This window comes from Nomascus leucogenys, chromosome 4 (assembly GCF_006542625.1).
Source record: "Nomascus leucogenys isolate Asia chromosome 4, Asia_NLE_v1, whole genome shotgun sequence".
NCBI lineage: Eukaryota > Metazoa > Chordata > Mammalia > Primates > Hylobatidae > Nomascus > Nomascus leucogenys.
In genome coordinates, this window is record NC_044384.1 from 81,789,188 (window position 1) to 81,807,230 (window position 18,043).

The window sequence follows — 18,043 nt, forward strand, 5'->3', positions numbered from 1 at the left end:
CGGGCAGAGGCGCTCCTCACTTCCCAGACGGTGGGTGGCCGGGCAGAGGCGCTCCTCACTTCCCAGACGGTGGGTGGCCGGGCAGAGGCGCTCCTCACTTCCCAGACGGGGCGGCCGGGCAGAGGCGTTCCTCACTTCCCAGACGATGGGTGGCCAGGCAGAGGCGCTCCTCACTTCCCAGACGATGGGTGGCCGGGCAGAGGCGCTCCTCACTTCCCAGACGGGGAGGCCGGGCAGAGGCGCTCCTCACTTCTTCCCGGACGGGGCGGCCAGGCAGAGGCGCTCCTCACTTCTTCCCGGACGGGGCGGCCGGGCAGAGGCGCTCCTCACCTCCCAGAAGATAGGTGGCCGGGCAGAGGCGCTCCTCATTTCACAGATGGGGCGGCCGGGCAGAGGCGCTCCTCACTTCCCAGACGGGGTGGCCGGGCAGAGGCGCTCCTCACTTCCCAGACAGTGGGTGGCCGGGCAGAGGCGCTCCTCACTTCCCAGACGGTGGGTGGCCGGGCAGAGGCACTCCTCACTTCCCTGATGGGGCGGCCGGGCAGAGGCGCTCCTCACTTCCCAGACGGTGAGTGGCCGGGTAGAGGCGCTCCTCACTTCCCAGACGGTGGGTGGCCGGGCAGAGGCGCTCCTCACTTCCCAGACGGGGCGGCCGGGCAGAGGCGTTCCTCACTTCCCAGACGATGGGTGGCCAGGCAGAGGCGCTCCTCACTTCCCAGACGATGGGTGGCCGGGCAGAGGCGCTCCTCACTTCCCAGACGGGGAGGCCGGGCAGAGGCGCTCCTCACTTCTTCCCGGACGGGGCGGCCAGGCAGAGGTGCTCCTCACTTCTTCCCGGACGGGGCGGCCGGGCAGAGGCGCTCCTCACTTCTTCCCGGACGGGGCGGCCGGGCAGAGGCGCTCCTCACTTCTTCCCGGACGGGGCGGCCGGGCAGAGGCGCTCCTCACTTCCCAGACGGGGCGGCCGGGCAGAGGCGCTCCTCACTTCTTCCCGGACGGGGCGGCCGGGCAGAGGCGCTCCTCACTTCTTCCCGGACGGGGCGGCCGGGCAGAGGCGCTTCTCACTTCTTCCCGGACGGGGCGGCCGGGCAGAGGCGCTCCTCACCTCCCAGACGATAGGTGGCCGGGCAGAGGCGCTCCTCATTTCACAGATGGGGCGGCCGGGCAGAGGCGCTCCTCACTTCCCAGACGGGGTGGCCGGGCAGAGGCGCTCCTCACTTCCCAGACGGTGGGTGGCCAGGCAGAGGCGCTCCTCACTTCCCAGACGGGGCGGCCGGGCAGAGGTGCTCCTCACTTCCCAGACGATGGGTGGCCGGGCAGAGGCACTCCTCACTTCCCAGACGATGGGTGGCTGGGCAGAGGCGCTCCTCACTTCCCAGACGATGGGTGGCCGGGCAGAGGCGCTCCTCACTTCCCAGACGGGGAGGCCGGGCAGAGGCGCTCCTCACTTCTTCCCGGACGGGGCGGCCAGGCAGAGGTGCTCCTCACTTCTTCCCGGACGGGGCGGCCGGGCAGAGGCGCTCCTCACTTCTTCCCGGACGGGGCGGCCGGGCAGAGGCGCTCCTCACTTCTTCCCGGACGGGGCGGCCGGGCAGAGGCGCTCCTCACTTCCCAGACGGGGCGGCCGGGCAGAGGCGCTCCTCACTTCTTCCCGGACGGGGCAGCCGGGCAGAGGCGCTCCTCACTTCTTCCCGGACGGGGCGGCCGGGCAGAGGCGCTCCTCACTTCTTCCCGGACGGGGCGGCCGGGCAGAGGCGCTTCTCACTTCTTCCCGGACGGGGCGGCCGGGCAGAGGCGCTCCTCACCTCCCAGACGATAGGTGGCCGGGCAGAGGCGCTCCTCATTTCACAGATGGGGCGGCCGGGCAGAGGCGCTCCTCACTTCCCAGACGGGGTGGCCGGGCAGAGGCGCTCCTCACTTCCCAGACGGTGGGTGGCCGGGCAGAGGCGCTCCTCACTTCCCAGACGGGGCGGCCGGGCAGAGGTGCTCCTCACTTCCCAGACGATGGGTGGCCGGGCAGAGGCACTCCTCACTTCCCAGACGATGGGTGGCTGGGCAGAGGCTCTCCTCACTTCCCAGACGGGGCGGCCGGGCAGAGGCGCTCCTCACTTCCCAGACGGGGCGGCCGGGCAGAGGCGCTCCTCACTTCCCAGACGGTGGGTGGCCGGGCAGAGGCGCTCCTCACTTCCCAGACGGTGGGTGGCCGGGCAGAGGCGCTCCTCACTTCCCAGACGGTGGGTGGCCGGGCAGAGGCGCTTCTCACTTCCCAGACGGTGGGTGGCCGGGCAGAGGCGCTCCTCATTTCCCAGACGGTGGGTGGCCGGGCAGAGGTGCTCCTCACTTCCCAGACGGGACGGCCGGGCAGAGGCGCTCCTCACTTCCCAGACGGGGCGGCCGGGCAGAGGCGCTCCTCACTTCCCAGACGGGGTGGCCGGGCAGAGGCGCTCCTCACTTCCCAGACGGGGCGGCCGGGCAGAGGCGCTCCTCACTTCTTCCCGGATGGGGCGGCCGGGCAGAGGCGCTCCTCACTTCCCAGACGGGGCGGCCGGGCAGAGGCGCTCCCCACCCCTTCCCGGACGGGGCGGCCAGGCAGAGGCGCTCCTCACTTCTTCCCGGACGGGGCGGCCGGGCAGAGGCGCTCCTCACTTCCTCCCGGACGGGGCGGCCGGGCAGAGGCGCTCCTCACTTCCTCCCGGACGGGGCGGCCGGGCAGAGGTGCTCCCCACCCCTTCCCGGACGGGGCGGCCCGGCAGAGGCGCTCCCCACTTCTTCCCGGACGGGGCGGCCGGGCAGAGGCGCTCCTCACTTCTTCCCGGACGGGGCGGCCGGGCAGAGGCGCTCCCCACCTACCAGACGGGGCGGTGGCCGGGCAGGGGCTCGGGAGGCTGAGGCGGGCAGAGCAGTCGGCGTCAGGAGCTGGTGAGCAGCGTGGCCAACATGGCGACTGCGCGCCTGCAGCCAAAGGAGAAAAAGCAGGCAGCGGTCGGCAGTCCCGGGCAGTCCGCGGCGTGGGCAGCAGCGAGCTGAGTAGATTGCAGCCTGGGTCGCAGAGAGGAAAGGAAGGAAGGAAGGAAGGAAGGAAGGAAGGAAGGAAGGAAGGAAGGAAGGAAGCCTGAGGTTATTTGTTCTGCTTCTCCATGTAGTTCTTCCAGAATCTATAAACTACATCATTAAGCCTGTTGTGGATGCTACAGGATAACTTCTTTCCTCTCCAGAACAGGAGGAAGAAAATCTACATACTTTCATAATCCTAAGTGGCACCTGTTCTTGCAGGGGACTAAAATGTCCCCACTTGACATTGTACCTCTGATATGGTTGTGGCTTGCTGTGCTTATGTGTGTTGGTCACATGTGGGGCTGACTTACAAAGACATGCAGGTATCTCAAGGTTGGGCCAGCGCACCTTATTAGCTGTGGGGATGGTCAAGAAGAGGTGTGAGGATCTGGCGCATTTCTCTGCCAGGCAGTTCTCCCTCTGAGATTCCTTTATGTGGAAGAGGAGGTGGAAAAGAGAACCATGGTGGCCACCTGGTAAGTGTATGGTCAAAGCACTTGGACATTAGGATTTCAATTGATACTCTTAAGGTTTCCATCTTCCTGGAAGATGTTCACCTGTTTGAAGGCCCATCCCTAGCAAATCCCTGGGCAGTAGCTTCCAGCAGAAGGACACTGGGACCAACACATCCTAGTGACGACAGGAGATCAAGGACTCTGTGTGTTTTGGGGATCAGTAATATTTACCCCATCCCCACCATCCTGTAGACTTAGTTCCAAGATTCATGATTAAGGATATTAACAACATCATAATAATAGTCACTCTGATCTAACCATAAAACAATAAATTAAGTTATTGAAAAGTAATGATCTTAACTGTGGAAAATCCTAAGGGAACCAGAATGAAATTCTGAAGCACTTTTTGTTAGCACTTAGGGTAAATAAACATTTCTTATTGGCAGAATCAGTTAGATTCAGTTTGATATTTTATGTTGAGAAAGAGGTGATTGATTTTCTTTGACTTTTTATATTTTTTCCTTTGGTTACATAAATGTAGAAATTGACATTTAGTGCTGAGACACTGTGATGTGTATTCTCCTCCATTAATTCATTTATTTCTTATGTAGATCTTGTGAAGTAGACACTGTTTTTACCACCTGACATTAAAAATGAGGAAACTATGGCTTCAAGACTAAGGTACTTGCTGAAGAACTCACAGTAGAAAATACGAGAGCTTAGCTTGAGCGCAGTAAGTCTGGTCCCAAAACTGGGCGTCTCCTCACTCCTCAATCAATGGATACAATCTAATTTCGAAAGATCCAAGGAGCACTTCAGAATTAAACAAAAAAAATCAATCTGCCCTAGTAAGATTCTGTTAGACAGAGGTTAGCAAGGTTGCAAAGAAAAGGGAATGCTTATACAGTGTTGGTGGGAGTAAAAATTAGTTTATCCATTGTGGAAATCAGTGTGGCAATTCCTCAAAGAGCTAAAAACAGACCTATCACTTGACCTAGCAATCCCATTACTGGATATATACCCACAGGAATATAAATCATTCTGCCATGAAAACACATGCAGGCATAGGTTCATTGCAGCTCTATTCACAGTAGCAAAGACGTGGAACCAACCTAAATGTCCATCAATGGCAGATTGGATAAAGAAAACATATATGGGACATATATGCCATGGTATACTATAAAGCCATAAAAAAAAAAGAATGAGATCACGTCCTTTCCAGGAACATGGATGGAGCTGGAGGCCACTATCCATAGCAAACTAATGCAGGAAAGGAAAACCAAATACTGCATATTCTCGCTTAAAAGTGGGAGCTAAATGATGGGAACACACGGATACAAGAGGGGAACAACAGACACTGGGGCCAACTTGAGCATGGAGGATGAAAGGAGAGAGAGGATCAGGAAAGATAATGCCGGGTACTAGGCTTAATACCTGAGTGATGAAATAATATGTACAACACCCCCGCCCCCATCATGATACCAGTTGACCTATGTAACAAACCTGCACATGTACCCGAAACCTAAAATAAGATTTCAAAAAGAATTCTGTTAAAGGTGACATTGAATTTGTAGAATAACAGAGCATAGTTGACATCTTTGTATTTTCTACTGTTTCCTCCAGGAACCAAGCATGTGCCTCTATTTATTTAGATTTCCTTTTTATATTGTGAGTAAAGTTGCATGATTTTATTATTAGTGGCTTCCATATCTCCACTCAGGTAGATTTCAATATATTTTTGTTGCTGCTATTTATATTCTTGTCAAAGTACCATTTTCCATTATGGTATGCAATGGTTTAGCTAGCTTGCAAGAAAGCAATTGATTTTTATATTCTGATCATATATTCAGCTAACTTCATGTACTCATTTCTTTCAAAATGTTTTTTTCAGTAGATTGTCTTAGATTTTCATCAAAGTTGATCTGCTATCTATAATAGTGTACAATTCATTGATTCAGTTTTTTCAATAAGGGTTATTTTCTTGTGTGAAGAGAATGTTTCTTTACAATTTGCATCTTTCTTATTCTTCTAAAACACTATTTTTAGAACACTTTCAGGTTTACAGAAAAATTGAATAGAAAATACAGAGTTCACATCCAACCCCTGACCCTGCACAGGCACAGCCTTCCTCGTTATTCATAGCCTAATCCAGAATAATATACATAATTAATAAACTTACCTTGACAAATTATTTTCATCCAAAGTGTGTAGTTTATGTTAAGGTTCACTCTTGCTTTCCTACATTCTATAAGTTCTAAGAAATGTGTAATGACCTGTGTGTACCATCATAGGATGGACACCCTATTCAACAAATGGTGCTGGAATAATTGGCAAGCCACTTGTAGGAGAATGAAACTGTATCCTCATCTCTCACAAAAACCAACTCAAGGTGGATCAAGGACTTAAATCTAAGACCTGAAACTATAAAAATTCTAAAAGATAACATTGGAAAAAGCCTTCTAGACATTAGCTTAGGCAAAGACTTCATGACCAAGAACCCAAAAGCAAACGCAACAAAAACAAACATAAATAGGCAGGACTTAATTAAACTAATAAGTTTCTGCACAGCAAAAGAAACAGCAGAGTAAACAGACAACCCACAGAGTAGGAGAAAATCTTCACAATCTATACATCCAACGAAGGACTATTATGCAGAATCTACCAGGAGCTGAAACAAATTAACAAGAAAAATACAAACAATCCCGTCAAAAAGTGGGCTAAGGACATGAATAGACAATTCTCAAAAGAAGATATGCAAATGGCCAACAAACATGAAAAAATGCTCAACATTACTAATAATCAGGGAAACACAAATCAAAACCACGGTACAATACCTCCTTACTCCCACAAGAATGGCCATAATCAAAAAATAAATAATAATAGATATTGGCATGGATGTGGTGAAAAGAAAACACGTCTGTGCTGTTGGTGGGAATGTAAGCTAGGACAACCACTATGGAAAACAGTGTGGAGATTCCTTAAATAACTAAGAGTAAAACTTCCAGCAATCCCACTACTGGTTATCTGCCCAGAGGAAAAGAAGTCATTATATGAAAAAGATACTTGCACACACATGTTTATAGCAGCACATTTTTGTTACTGCAAAGATATGGAACCAGCCCAAATGCCCATAAGTCAATGAGTGGACAAAGAAATTGTGGTATATATATATATATATATACACACACAATGGCCATAAAAAGAATGAATTAATGGCATTTGCAGCAACCTGGATGGAACTGGAGACTATTATTCCAAGTGGAGTCACTCAGGAATGGAAGACCGAACGTCGTATGCTCTCACTCATGATTGGGAGCCAAGCCATGAGGATGCAAAGGCATAAGAATGATACAGTGGACATTGGGGACTTGGCAGAAAGAGTGGAAGGGAGTGAGGGATAAAAGACTACAAATTTGGTTCAGTGTATACTATTTGGATGATGGGTGCACCAATATCTCATAAATCACCACTAAAGAACTTACTCATGTATCCAAATGCCACTTGTTCCCCAAAAACCTATGGAAATAAAAATTAAAAAAAAATTCAGAATCATTTCCTTGCCCTAAAAAATCCTCTGTGTGTTCCCTTTTTATGCCCTCTCCTCACTAACCTCTGCCAATCACTGATCTTTGTCTCCATATGTGCTTTTCAGAATGTCATATGGTTGGAATCCTACAGTAGGTAACCCTTTCAGATTGGCTTCTTTCACTTAGTCATATGCATTTGAGAGTCCTCTTTGTCTTTTCATGGCATAATAGCTCATTTCTTCTTGGTGGTGAATCATCTTCCACTGTCTGTATGTACCAAAGGTTAATAATCCCTGCACCTCTTAAAGGACTTCTCAGTTGCTTCCCAGTTTTGACAATTTTCAATCAAGCTGCTATGAGTATCTGTGTCCACATTTTTGTGTAGAAATAACATTGCAATTAATTTAGATCAATATCAAGGAGCAAACTTACTGGAATTTATGGTGAGAATATGCTCACTTTAGTAAGAAACTGCCACATTGTCTTCCAAATGGTTGTCCCATTTTGCATTCCCACCAGTCGATGAATGAGATTTCCTGTTGCTCCTCATCTCGCCAGCATTTGGTGTTGTCAGTATAGGATGTTTGCTTAGAAGGAAAAAAAAATAAAAAAGAAATCAACTAAATGAAGGAGCTAGTGTGAGACATCATTAGAAGAATTCATTTGAGTCCAAAAGTGAAATGCAAGGAGGAGCTGAGATTGAAATTAATCTGTATCCAACTTCAGCCCACCTCACATGTCACCATTGCCAGATGTATGACTCAGAGAAGCACTTTGTTATTTGACAACTCACACACCATCAATGCCAGAGCCAGACCTTCTGGCTTTCAAACTGTGCAACTGTGGACAGGTTTCTTTTTCCTGCAAGTAAGTTGCCTTAACTATAATTTTGGAAATGTAATAGCTTATATCTTATAATTTTGTGACAAGGATGTGAATATGATAAATTGTGTTTTGCAGGTTTGGACATACAAACTGAAAACTATTGGTATCGTTTTTGTTACCACTATTCTCATTAGCTACAGAAGATTTTGGAACTCGCAAGACCTCCGTGTTTCTAAACAGAACGAGCTCACTGTTGGTTTGGTGGCTGGATTTTCATGGAACATTCTATTCTATGAAGTCAAGTCAACGTGTGAACAATAAGAAAAAGTGGTTTGTTTGCTGAATGAATGAGCCAAGAAAAAGAAAGGGCTTAGGAAAGAATGTGCTCAAGGCCCTTTTGGCCTTCTGTAAATCCTTGGCTTTATAGAAGCAGGTAGCTCAGAACTGAGGTGCTTGGAAAGTGTAATTTTGACTTCAAGCTTAGGTGATATAATTTTTTTTCCTTGTGATACAAAAATGTAAAACATGCCATTTTAAGCATTTCTTAGTGTGCACCTTAGTGGTATTAAGTACATTCATGAGAGAGATTTGTTGTGCAACCAATCTCTAGAAACTTTTTCTTAAAAACCTGAAACTCTCTATCATTAAATGATAGCTCTCAATATCTTTTTCCCTCCAGCCTCTGGAAACCACTATTCTAACTTCTGTTTCTATGAATCTGGCTACTGTAAATACCATGCATAAGTGGAATCATACTATGTTTATTTTTGTGACTGGATTGTTTCATATAGCATAATGTGCTCTAGTTCATCTATATCGAATTCTACAGCCTGTGTCTGAATCTTCTTCCCTTTTGAGTCTGAATAAGATTCTATTCCATGAATGCACAGATTTGCTTCATCCATTTATCTGGGGATGAACAATGGACTGGATCCCCTTCCTGACGGATGTGAATAGTATCCTTAAAGACATGCGTATGCAATATCTCTGCAAGATCCTGATTTCAGTTTTTGTGGATGTATCCTCAAAGGAGAAATTCCTTGATCCTATGACATTTTCTATTTTAATTTGAGAGGCCCCCATACTCTTCCATGGCAGCTGCAGATTTTACATTCCTACTAAGTGTGCACAAGAATTTCTACCTCTGCACTTCCTTGTTAAAACATTATATTCTAATTTATTAGTTTGCTTGTTGGTCTGTTTTATAATAGCACCCTAAGGAGTATGAAAACTCTATGTTATTTTGACCTGAGATTTGAAAACCAAAAAAATCAGTGGGCTAGCAAAATCTGAAGGTGTCTCACCTCTCACACCCTTTCTGCTGTCATGAGCCATAGAGGAAAGTGGAAGCTCCCCTCCATTTGGCCCATCCTGTTCTCTAGCCACAAACTCGTCCCTGTTTTACCATGTGCACCTGTCTGTTTTAGGTTCACCTGGCTACCTGGTGTCCCTCACAAGCCACTTGGTTTATACAGTGTTGATTTCGTTCATGTTGTTCCCTGGGCTTCTTCCACAGTTTGTGTGTGGGGGTGTGTGTATGTGTATGTGTGTGTGTGTATTTGTACATTTGCATGTATGTGTGTGTCTGTGTGCATACATGTGTGTATGTGTGTGTAGGTTTGTGTGTGTCTGTGTGTGTGTGTGTCCGTGTGTATGTGTGTATGTTGTGTGTGTCTCTGTGTGTGCATATGTGTGTGTACGTGTGTGTATGTGCGTATGTTGTGTGTGTCTGTGTGTGTGCATATTTGTGTGTACATGTGGGTATGTGTGTGTCTGTGTGTATGTGTGCATATGTGTGTGTCCGTGTGTGTGTGTATGTTGTGTGTGTGTCTGTGTGTGTATGTGTGCCTGTGTGTATGTGTGTGTATGTGTGTATTTGCGTGTATGTGTGTGTCTGTGTGTGTATGTGTGCATATGTGTGTGTCTGTGTGTGTGTATGTGTGTGTGTTGTGTGTGTGTGTGTGTGTGTGAATCAAATCCGATGTGTCCCTGAGTGGCACTCAGATATGCTCCTTTATATTCCCAGCCTCACGTCTCAGTGCCTTCACCTAGAACGTTCCATGCCTCCCCCTGTTTCCCTGGAGCACTCTGCTCATGGCTGGAGAAGGGCAGAGGAGTCGTCCCCATCGGCTGCTTTGCTGCTGGGACCCTGGGAACTCAGAAGCTCTGAACCGCCTAATTAGAAGAGAAACTAAACAGGAGCTCCTATTAGTCAATATAGAGCTTGGTGAGTTGATATTAAATTTCCCTGAAATTGTTTTAGAAGTCTTGGCTTCCACTAGAAGATCAGGAGTTGGGGTGGTTGATGCAGCAAAATCCTCGTTTCGCTGTTCTCTCTAGGGATGTGGAAAACTCATGAGTTTCTTTCACAGTTACCACCACACTACTCATCTTTCACCCTCAACTGCCCACAGGGAAGCCTGGCACCATGAGCATTCTTTTACACTGAACATGAATGTCACCCATTTAGCAGTTTGTTGATTCATAATTTTATGATGCATTTGTTAAAAGATGATTTGCTGATCCTCTTCTCCATGCCAGCCACTGTGCTAAGCCAAGATGAGCAAAAGCAGATACTGGCCCTGTGATTATGGAGCTAACAGTCCAGGAAAACTTGTATCCATGAACTGATTACACATTTGTAAAATAGCAGCCTTGGAATTGCTGCAAATGAGAGGTGCATGCTTCCAGCAGTGTCTGTAAAGGGCAACACTGACCAAATCATTGGGATCAAGCAACAATGCCCATGGGTGGAAAGAATGAACTGAAATATTGCATGAACTAGGTAAGGAGGAGGGACCCATTAAAAGTATCAATGATGAAAACTAAAAAACCCTGTGCAGGTGTTAAGGGCAATAGGAATGATAAAAGCACAAGCAAACAGTCCTCTCTCAGAGATACACATCCTCCCCAGTGGACCATAGAGCTGACAAGGTGAATGCCAAGCCTGTGCCAGGACAAGCTCTGGTCCACAGTTAGGATGAATGCCTCACAGACCTCTCTGCTGTGAAAGGGGTCTCAGTCCTGAAGCCCATGTCCATGGGTCTGTAGACTCAGAGATCATGAGCTGGGTTTCTTTTTCCATTTATGTCAGAGAGAAATGGTGTATCTAGGTGTCCATGTAGTTCTGAAAGTAGGTGATTTTGTGGATTTTGGCTGTGCTCTAAACTGGGAACTACTGGCAAACCATGACATATATGACAAATGGGACAAGATAATGGGAGTTAGAATTTATTGAGAAATACTATGTACCAGAACTTAGTAAATTTTAAACACCTACACCCCGATGAACACACTCATTTGATCATCTATGAACCCAGTGACGTAGGCGCCATTACTAGCCTACTTTGACAAATAGGAAAACTGAGGTTACATAAGCTGAAGAATTTTCTTAAGGTCCAAGAGCCCACAAATGAGGATCTTAACCCTTTTATCTGTGAGCCTCACCACTGGCCCTCCCACTCCTTGGTGGTGGCGGCAGAGCTGGCTCAGGGATTTCCTCATGATCCTGTGTGATGGAAGTGAGAGCCACCGTTGCCCTCAGCTGGGGCTCAAACAAACCTGCCAAGGTGTCTCTGATGACACAGCCCATAAGGTCCCCTCTTTACACACAAGTCCTTCTGTGTGGTTTTCAGCCCTCCTGCCCATCAGAAACACCAGAGCAGTTTAAACAGTATAGGAATCACGGAGTCAACTCAACGCTACTGAATCAAGATCCCCAGAGAGAGAAATCTGGGGAGTCAGTATATTTTAAAAGCTCCAAGTGATTCGATTGCACAGCTGCGAATGGAAAGCTTGGGCCTAGGCTGTGAATCCTCTCAAATATAAGTTCATTTAAGAGAGAAATTTCTTGATGTGCTGCTGGATTCGGTTTGCCAGTATTTTATTGAGGATTTTTGCATCAATGTTCATCAGGGATATTGGTCTAAAATTCTCTTTTTTTGTTGTGTCCCTGCCAGGCTTTGGTATCAGGATGATGCTGACCTCATAAAATGAGTTAGGGAGGATTCCCTCTTTTTCTATTGATTGGAATAGTTTCAGAAGGAATGGTACCAGCTCCTCCTTGTACCTCTGGTAGAATTCGGCTGTGAATCCGTCTGGTCCTGGACTTTTTTTGGTTGGTAAGCTATTAATTATTGCCTCAATTTCAGAGCCTGTTATTGGTCTATTCAGAGATTCAACTTCTTCCTGGTTTAGTCTTGGGAGGGTGTATGTGTTCAGGAATTTATCCATTTCTTCTAGATTATCTAGTTTATTTGCATAGAGGTGTTTATAGTATTCTCTTATGGTAGTTTGTATTTCTGTGGGATCGGTGGTGATATCCCTTTTATCATTTTTTATTGCGTCTATTTGATTCTTCTCTCTTTTCTTCGTTATTAGTCCTGCTAGCGATCTACGAATTTTGTTGATTTTTTCAAAAAAACAGCTCCTGGATTCATTGATTTTTTGAAGGGTTTTTTGTGTCTCTATTTCCTTCAGTTCTGCTCTGATCTTAGTTATTCATTGCCTTCTGCTAGCTTTTGAATGTGTTTGCTCTTGCTTTTCTAGTTCTTTTAATTGTGATGTTAAGGTGTCAATTTTAGATCTTTCCTGTTTCTCTTGTGGGCATTAAGCTTATCCACCATGATCAAGTGGGCTTCATCCCTGGGATGCAAGGCTGGTTCAACATATGCAAATCAATAAACGTAATCCAGCATATAAACAGAACCAACGAAAAAACCACATGATTATGTAAACTAGTTCAACCATTGTGGAAGTCAGTGTGGCGATTCCTCAGGGCCCTTGAACTAGAAATACCATTTGACCCAGCCATCCCATTACTGGGTATATACCCAAAGGATTATAAATCATGCTGCTATAAAGACACATGCACACGTATGTTTACAGCGGTACTATTCACAATAGCAAAGTCTTGGAACCAACCCAAATGTCCAACAATGATAGACTGGATTAAGAAAATGTGGCACATATACACCATGGAATACTGTGCAGGCATAAAAAATGATGAGTTCGTGTCCTTTGTAGGGACATGGATGAAGCTGGAAACCATCATTCTCAGCAAACTATCACAAGGACAAAAAACCAAACACCGCATGTTCTCACTCATAGATGGGAATTGAACAATGAGAACACATGGATGCAGGAAGGGGAACATCACACACCGGGGACTGTTGTGGGGTGGGGGGGGAGGGATAGCATTAGGAGATATACCTAATGTTAAATGATGAGTTAATGGGTGCAGCACACCAACATGGCACATGGATACATATATAACTAACCTGCACGTTGTGCACATGTACCCTAAAACTTAAAGTATAATAAAAAAAAAAAGAGAGAGAAATTTCTGGTGATTGATTTCCTGTTCACACCACATGAAGGCATCACAGCAGGAGGGCAGGAGGGCAGGAGGGTGTGTATTGCTTTGTCTGGGTGCTTCCTTCCCTTTCTATTAAAAATGGGATTGGCTCAGGCAGCACAGCTAGATTTGAAGTGGAAAACTTGAGCCTAGAGGTTGGGGGGAAGTGACCACCCACCCTGTTCATCTGTCTCTTCTTTTCCATCTTCTTCCACTCCTGGAGCCCCAGAGCAAAGGACTCTCAGTACCTGTCTGATGCATGATTAGCTCCGGACACTCCAAAAGCTACTTTGGAAAAAGTTAGGCTATGTAATCATCAGATCAACCCATCAACATGTGGGTGGCTACACATCACAGAAAGCTTGCTCTTCATAGAGAGAAAATGTGGGTCTTGGCCATATTTATAGCTGCACTCATAAACAAGACTAAGGTTTGGGAGTGAGATAGGCTAGAGAACAGGTGCAGCAGTTGCTTTTCCCCAGGAAATCCTCCGAAGGTAGGCTGCATTGAACTAGGTTTTAGGTACCTATGCAGTGAACATGGTGGTGATGGAAGGGGCTGAGGGGAATAGGTCTTGTTTCGACTTGCCCAATGTGCAACTGAAACAAGCCTGCTGGTTGTCAGACATGCAGGGGGCTCAAAGCAGGGTTTCCTTATGTCCCTGCTCTCCCATAACCAGAACACAGCCTTCCAGCTTCCTGTGCCTTCCAAAGTCAGAATTCACCTGTGCCCTTGAACTGATACAAAGAAAAAAAATAATCAGCAAAATCTCAGAAGGAAACTGAGAATCCCAGGAATATTTATTTCCAGAGGTGCCTGAACATTCACCTGGAGCACAGAGCAGAGTTCCTGCACGGCTACCCTCCTGTGCTCTGCCCCAGTCAGAGTGCAGGGAGGTGTGGGGAGGTGATACTGATGGATGGCAGCAGCCCTGGGAAGGAGGGGTGGGCTGGGAGCCAGGCCTCATGACCAGTACCGGCTAGACTCCCTAGGTACAAATAGCCCTGGGCTCTGCAGCTCCACAGGCTCCTGGGGTAGAATCCAAATCACTCATTGTTTGTGAAAGCTAAGCTCACAGCAGAACAAGCCACCATGAAGCTGTCGGTGTGTCTCCTGCTGGTCACGCTGGCCCTCTGCTGCTACCAGGGTGAGTACGTCAGTCATGAGTCCAGCACCAGCCCCCTGGGAAGCACCCTCTTCTGTGCACGAAGTCACCTATTCAGGCTGGGGTTGGGATCCGCACAAAACCAAAATTCCAAACCTTTTTCTGTGCTTGTTGAACAAGCCCCTCATCAAGTTCAGAGCTATTTATTCTACTCCCCAGCACCTAGGAAGTTTTATTGAAAATCAGTGCAGGCAAATGTTCGGAATTCTTCTGCCTGAGCTTCACTCCTGGGTGGGATCTGTGTCAGATGATGTAATGTGAGGTCTGGGGTGAATCTGGGCTCCGTCACTTCCCAGCCCTTTGACCTTGGGCACAGTGCTCACCCTCCCTGAGCCTCCTCCTATCACTGTAGTTAGCGCTTCTGCCAGGAGTGGCTATGAGAACGGAGTGTAAGAAAGATTAATACTGTCAAAAGAGTCTAGCTGTGGGCTGAGCATGGTGACTTATGCCTGTAATCCTAGCACTTTGGAAGGTCAAGGAGAGCGGATTGCTTGAGCTCAGGAGTTTGAGTCCAGCCTAGGCAACATGGTGAAACTCCAGCTTTACCAAAAGAAATACAAAAAATCAGCCGGACGTGGTGGCATGCACCGGCAGTCTCAGCTACTTGAGGGGCTGAGGTGAGGATATTGCTTGAGCCCAGGAGGTAGAGGCTGCAGTGAGCCGTGATTGAGCTACTGAATTCCAGCCTGGGTGACAAAAGGAGACACTGACACACACATACACACACAAAAAAAGTTTAGCTGTCGATATGAAGTGCTTTCCTTTATTGTGAGACCTTGAGGAAGTCACACCTGGAGGGTCTGGCATTGTCATCAGCACAACAAAGTATGTGAACATACAACCCAGGGGATCCTGTCTGGTCTAACATCAGGGAGCCAAAGAGAAAAAGTGACTTTCCTAACATCAACTATATTTTTATTCTTGTGCTGCAGCCAATGCCGTGGTCTGCCCAGCTCTTGTTTCTGAGCTGTTAGACTTCTTCTTCATTAGTGAACCTCTGTTCAAGTTAAATCTTGCCAAATTTGATGCCCCTCCGGAAGCTGTTGTAGCCAAGTTAGGAGTGAAGAGATGCACGGATCAGATGTCCCTTCAGCAACGAGACCTCATTGCAAAAGTCCTGGTAACTTCTTTCTCCTTTATTTGTCAAGGCTTCTGATCAGCTGCACAGTATGGAGTGAGGTCAGCTTGCTGCTCTGTGGGGGGCACAGGTGGTGGGGCAGCTGCCTGGCTGGTCACCTCTTGAGAAGGTCACCTGGGGCCACAGGGTTGGTCCTACCATTTCACCTGCAGAATTCAACTCAGCTGCACACAGCCTCCTTGCATGTTCCTCCTTCTCATGAAACCTGCCTGGATGCCATGTCCCCAGAGTGTGCTGAGGACATGGGGAGTGAGCCCAGGCCCAGGCAGAAATGGTAGAGGGCCAAGCACAGCCGCCTCACTGATGGGAGATTTCCTGAGACCAAATTGCCCTCATGCAATGGACACAGTCACTGTGGAATGTCCTGGGGAGCATGGGAGCCTTGAACAGGGAGAGGAAGGCAGGGAGGGACCTAGAGCAGGGACTCCTGCAGATGTAGCACTGGCAGGCTGGGCTTCTCTGAAGCTTCTGCAGAACCAGGAAGGAGCCCCTCCCAGCTCCTGAGACCGCATGCTCCCCTCCTCACCCACGATGCTCTCCTGACCATGGCCAGTGGTCCAAGACCTTCGCTACTCTACCTCTTGCAGTGCCATGGAAGCGGAATGTTCTCACTCTGTCTTTCTCAAGAAATCAGAGGTTTTCCAGGGGCCTCTCAGCCTGGCTGCCTCTGGGTTGCTGTCCTGAGGTTTAGCTGCAAATGATCATGGAAGCTGCAGGCTCAGGACTGAGAAGTGCTCGGGCCCTGAGGCAGAATTCCCACATGGGGAGGCTGGAGTCTCCTGGAAGCCAAGCTTCCCAGAAGCCCTCTGAGCCCTGACCAGCCTCTCAGCCCTGGGTCCCTCATTGCAGGAAACAGGAGACTCCAAGCCCTGGGGCAGCCCAGACAATAACCTCTTGCTGCTCTGTCCACCCCTCGTCGCTTGCTTCCATGAGGATCCTGGGCCTCACTCCTGGATCCCTCCAGGGCTATTGGCCTGGCAAGGAAAGGCTGCTCCATCACCAGCATGGGTGCTGTGAGGCCACCAGGTCTAGGCCTCAGTTTCCTAAACTGAGTTGTTGCCTCTGCCCTTCCAGTTGCCTTTGGGGGCAGAATCCCACTGGCCTCTTGGATGTGAGCCTGTCATCTCCAGCAGCAGCATGACTGACCCCACCTTCTTTTTTCTTTTCCTATTTTAGGTGACAATAGTGAAGAAATGTAGTGTGTGACATGTAAAAACTTTCGTCCTGGTTTCCACTGTCTTTCAATGATACCCTGAACTTCACTGCAGAACGTAGAGGTTTCAACATCTTGCTTTAATAAATCACTTGCTCTCCACGTCTCCACTGGTGTTGCTATAATCCTGCAGTCTCAAGCCTTGAGTACAAGGTGGTTTCCATAGTGGAGTAGCCTTTTGCTGTGGGTGATAATTAACTCCAGAGAACCAGCGTCCTGTTACTAATGGGGCCTGAGTCCAGGTGTCACAGAGGGGAATATTTGGTAGGAATTATCCTGCATTCCTTACAGATTTCCCATCTTGCAGCCATGAATAAAAACCATGGTAATGAGGACACAGGAATTGAAATGTTCCTGCTGGTCTTGTACTGAGAGAACCCCCAGCCTGAATGGGTATCCAGGTCGGGGGTTCCCACGCATCAGTGACTCTACTCTGATGTCCCCTCAGACCCACAGTCAGCCTGCTTGGTGCTCTCTGTGCACTATGCTTTCTCTCCCCCGTCATGTCCAGTGTACTTTATTTTCCACTGATCACAATTTGGGGGCCTCTTCAGGTTTCAACCTGGAGTTCACATTGTTTTACTCCCCACACTCAGAGCACTCCTCAGAAGCACCTGAGGCGAATGCTTCCTTCCTCAAGCTCTCCCAAGAGCTCCAGAGACCAGCACCCCCTGCCAACTGGACAGATCCCAGTGCGCACTCCGCAGTCATTTCAGGAGCAGGATGTAAAACTGAGCACAGGGTCTGCCCCCCAGCCTGCTCTCCCTTCCATGAGCCCATCCAGGCTAAGGCACCCACCCAGCAAGTCCCCTGACCAGGACACAGAGAGACGCCACAGGTTCCCAGCTTGGTGTCCTGTGACTACTGGAAAAAAAATCTGCAAACTTCGTGGCTTAAAACGACTGATTGTCAGGCATCTCTGGGGGTCAGAAGTCCAACATTAGTATCACTGTGAAGACGTCAGGGGGCAGCAGGGCTCCACTCCCTCTGGGGACTCTTGGGGGCAATTCACTAAGGGTTGCTTCTGGCTTCTGGGCTAATAATTGTCCTGGTCCTATGGCCACATCAGTCCAACCTCTGCCTCCATGATATGTTCCCTTCTTTTCTTTCTACATCAACCCCACCCACCTTGGCATTTTTTTTTTTTTTTTTTTTTTGAGATGGAGTCTTGCTCTGTCACCCAGGCTGGAGTGTAGTGGCACCATTTCGGCTCACTGCAACCTCTGCCTCCCAGGTTCAAGCGATTCTCCTGCCTCAGCCTCCTGAGTAGGTGGGACCACAGGAGCCCGCCACCATGCCCGGTTAGTTTT

At 48.4% G+C, this 18,043-nt stretch overlaps 1 protein-coding gene across 1 annotated transcript; it reads left to right on the top strand.

Moving 5' to 3' along the window:
* Positions 1-14,211: 14,211 nt before the first annotated feature.
* LOC100591810 (secretoglobin family 1D member 2) lies at positions 14,212-16,835 on the top strand. Its single transcript, XM_030810138.1, has 3 exons — positions 14,212-14,364; positions 15,315-15,502; positions 16,697-16,835. The coding sequence occupies exons 1-3, from the start codon at positions 14,310-14,312 to the stop codon at positions 16,724-16,726; spliced, it is 273 nt and encodes a 90-aa protein (XP_030665998.1). The 5' UTR covers positions 14,212-14,309; the 3' UTR covers positions 16,727-16,835.
* Positions 16,836-18,043: the final 1,208 nt, after the last annotated feature.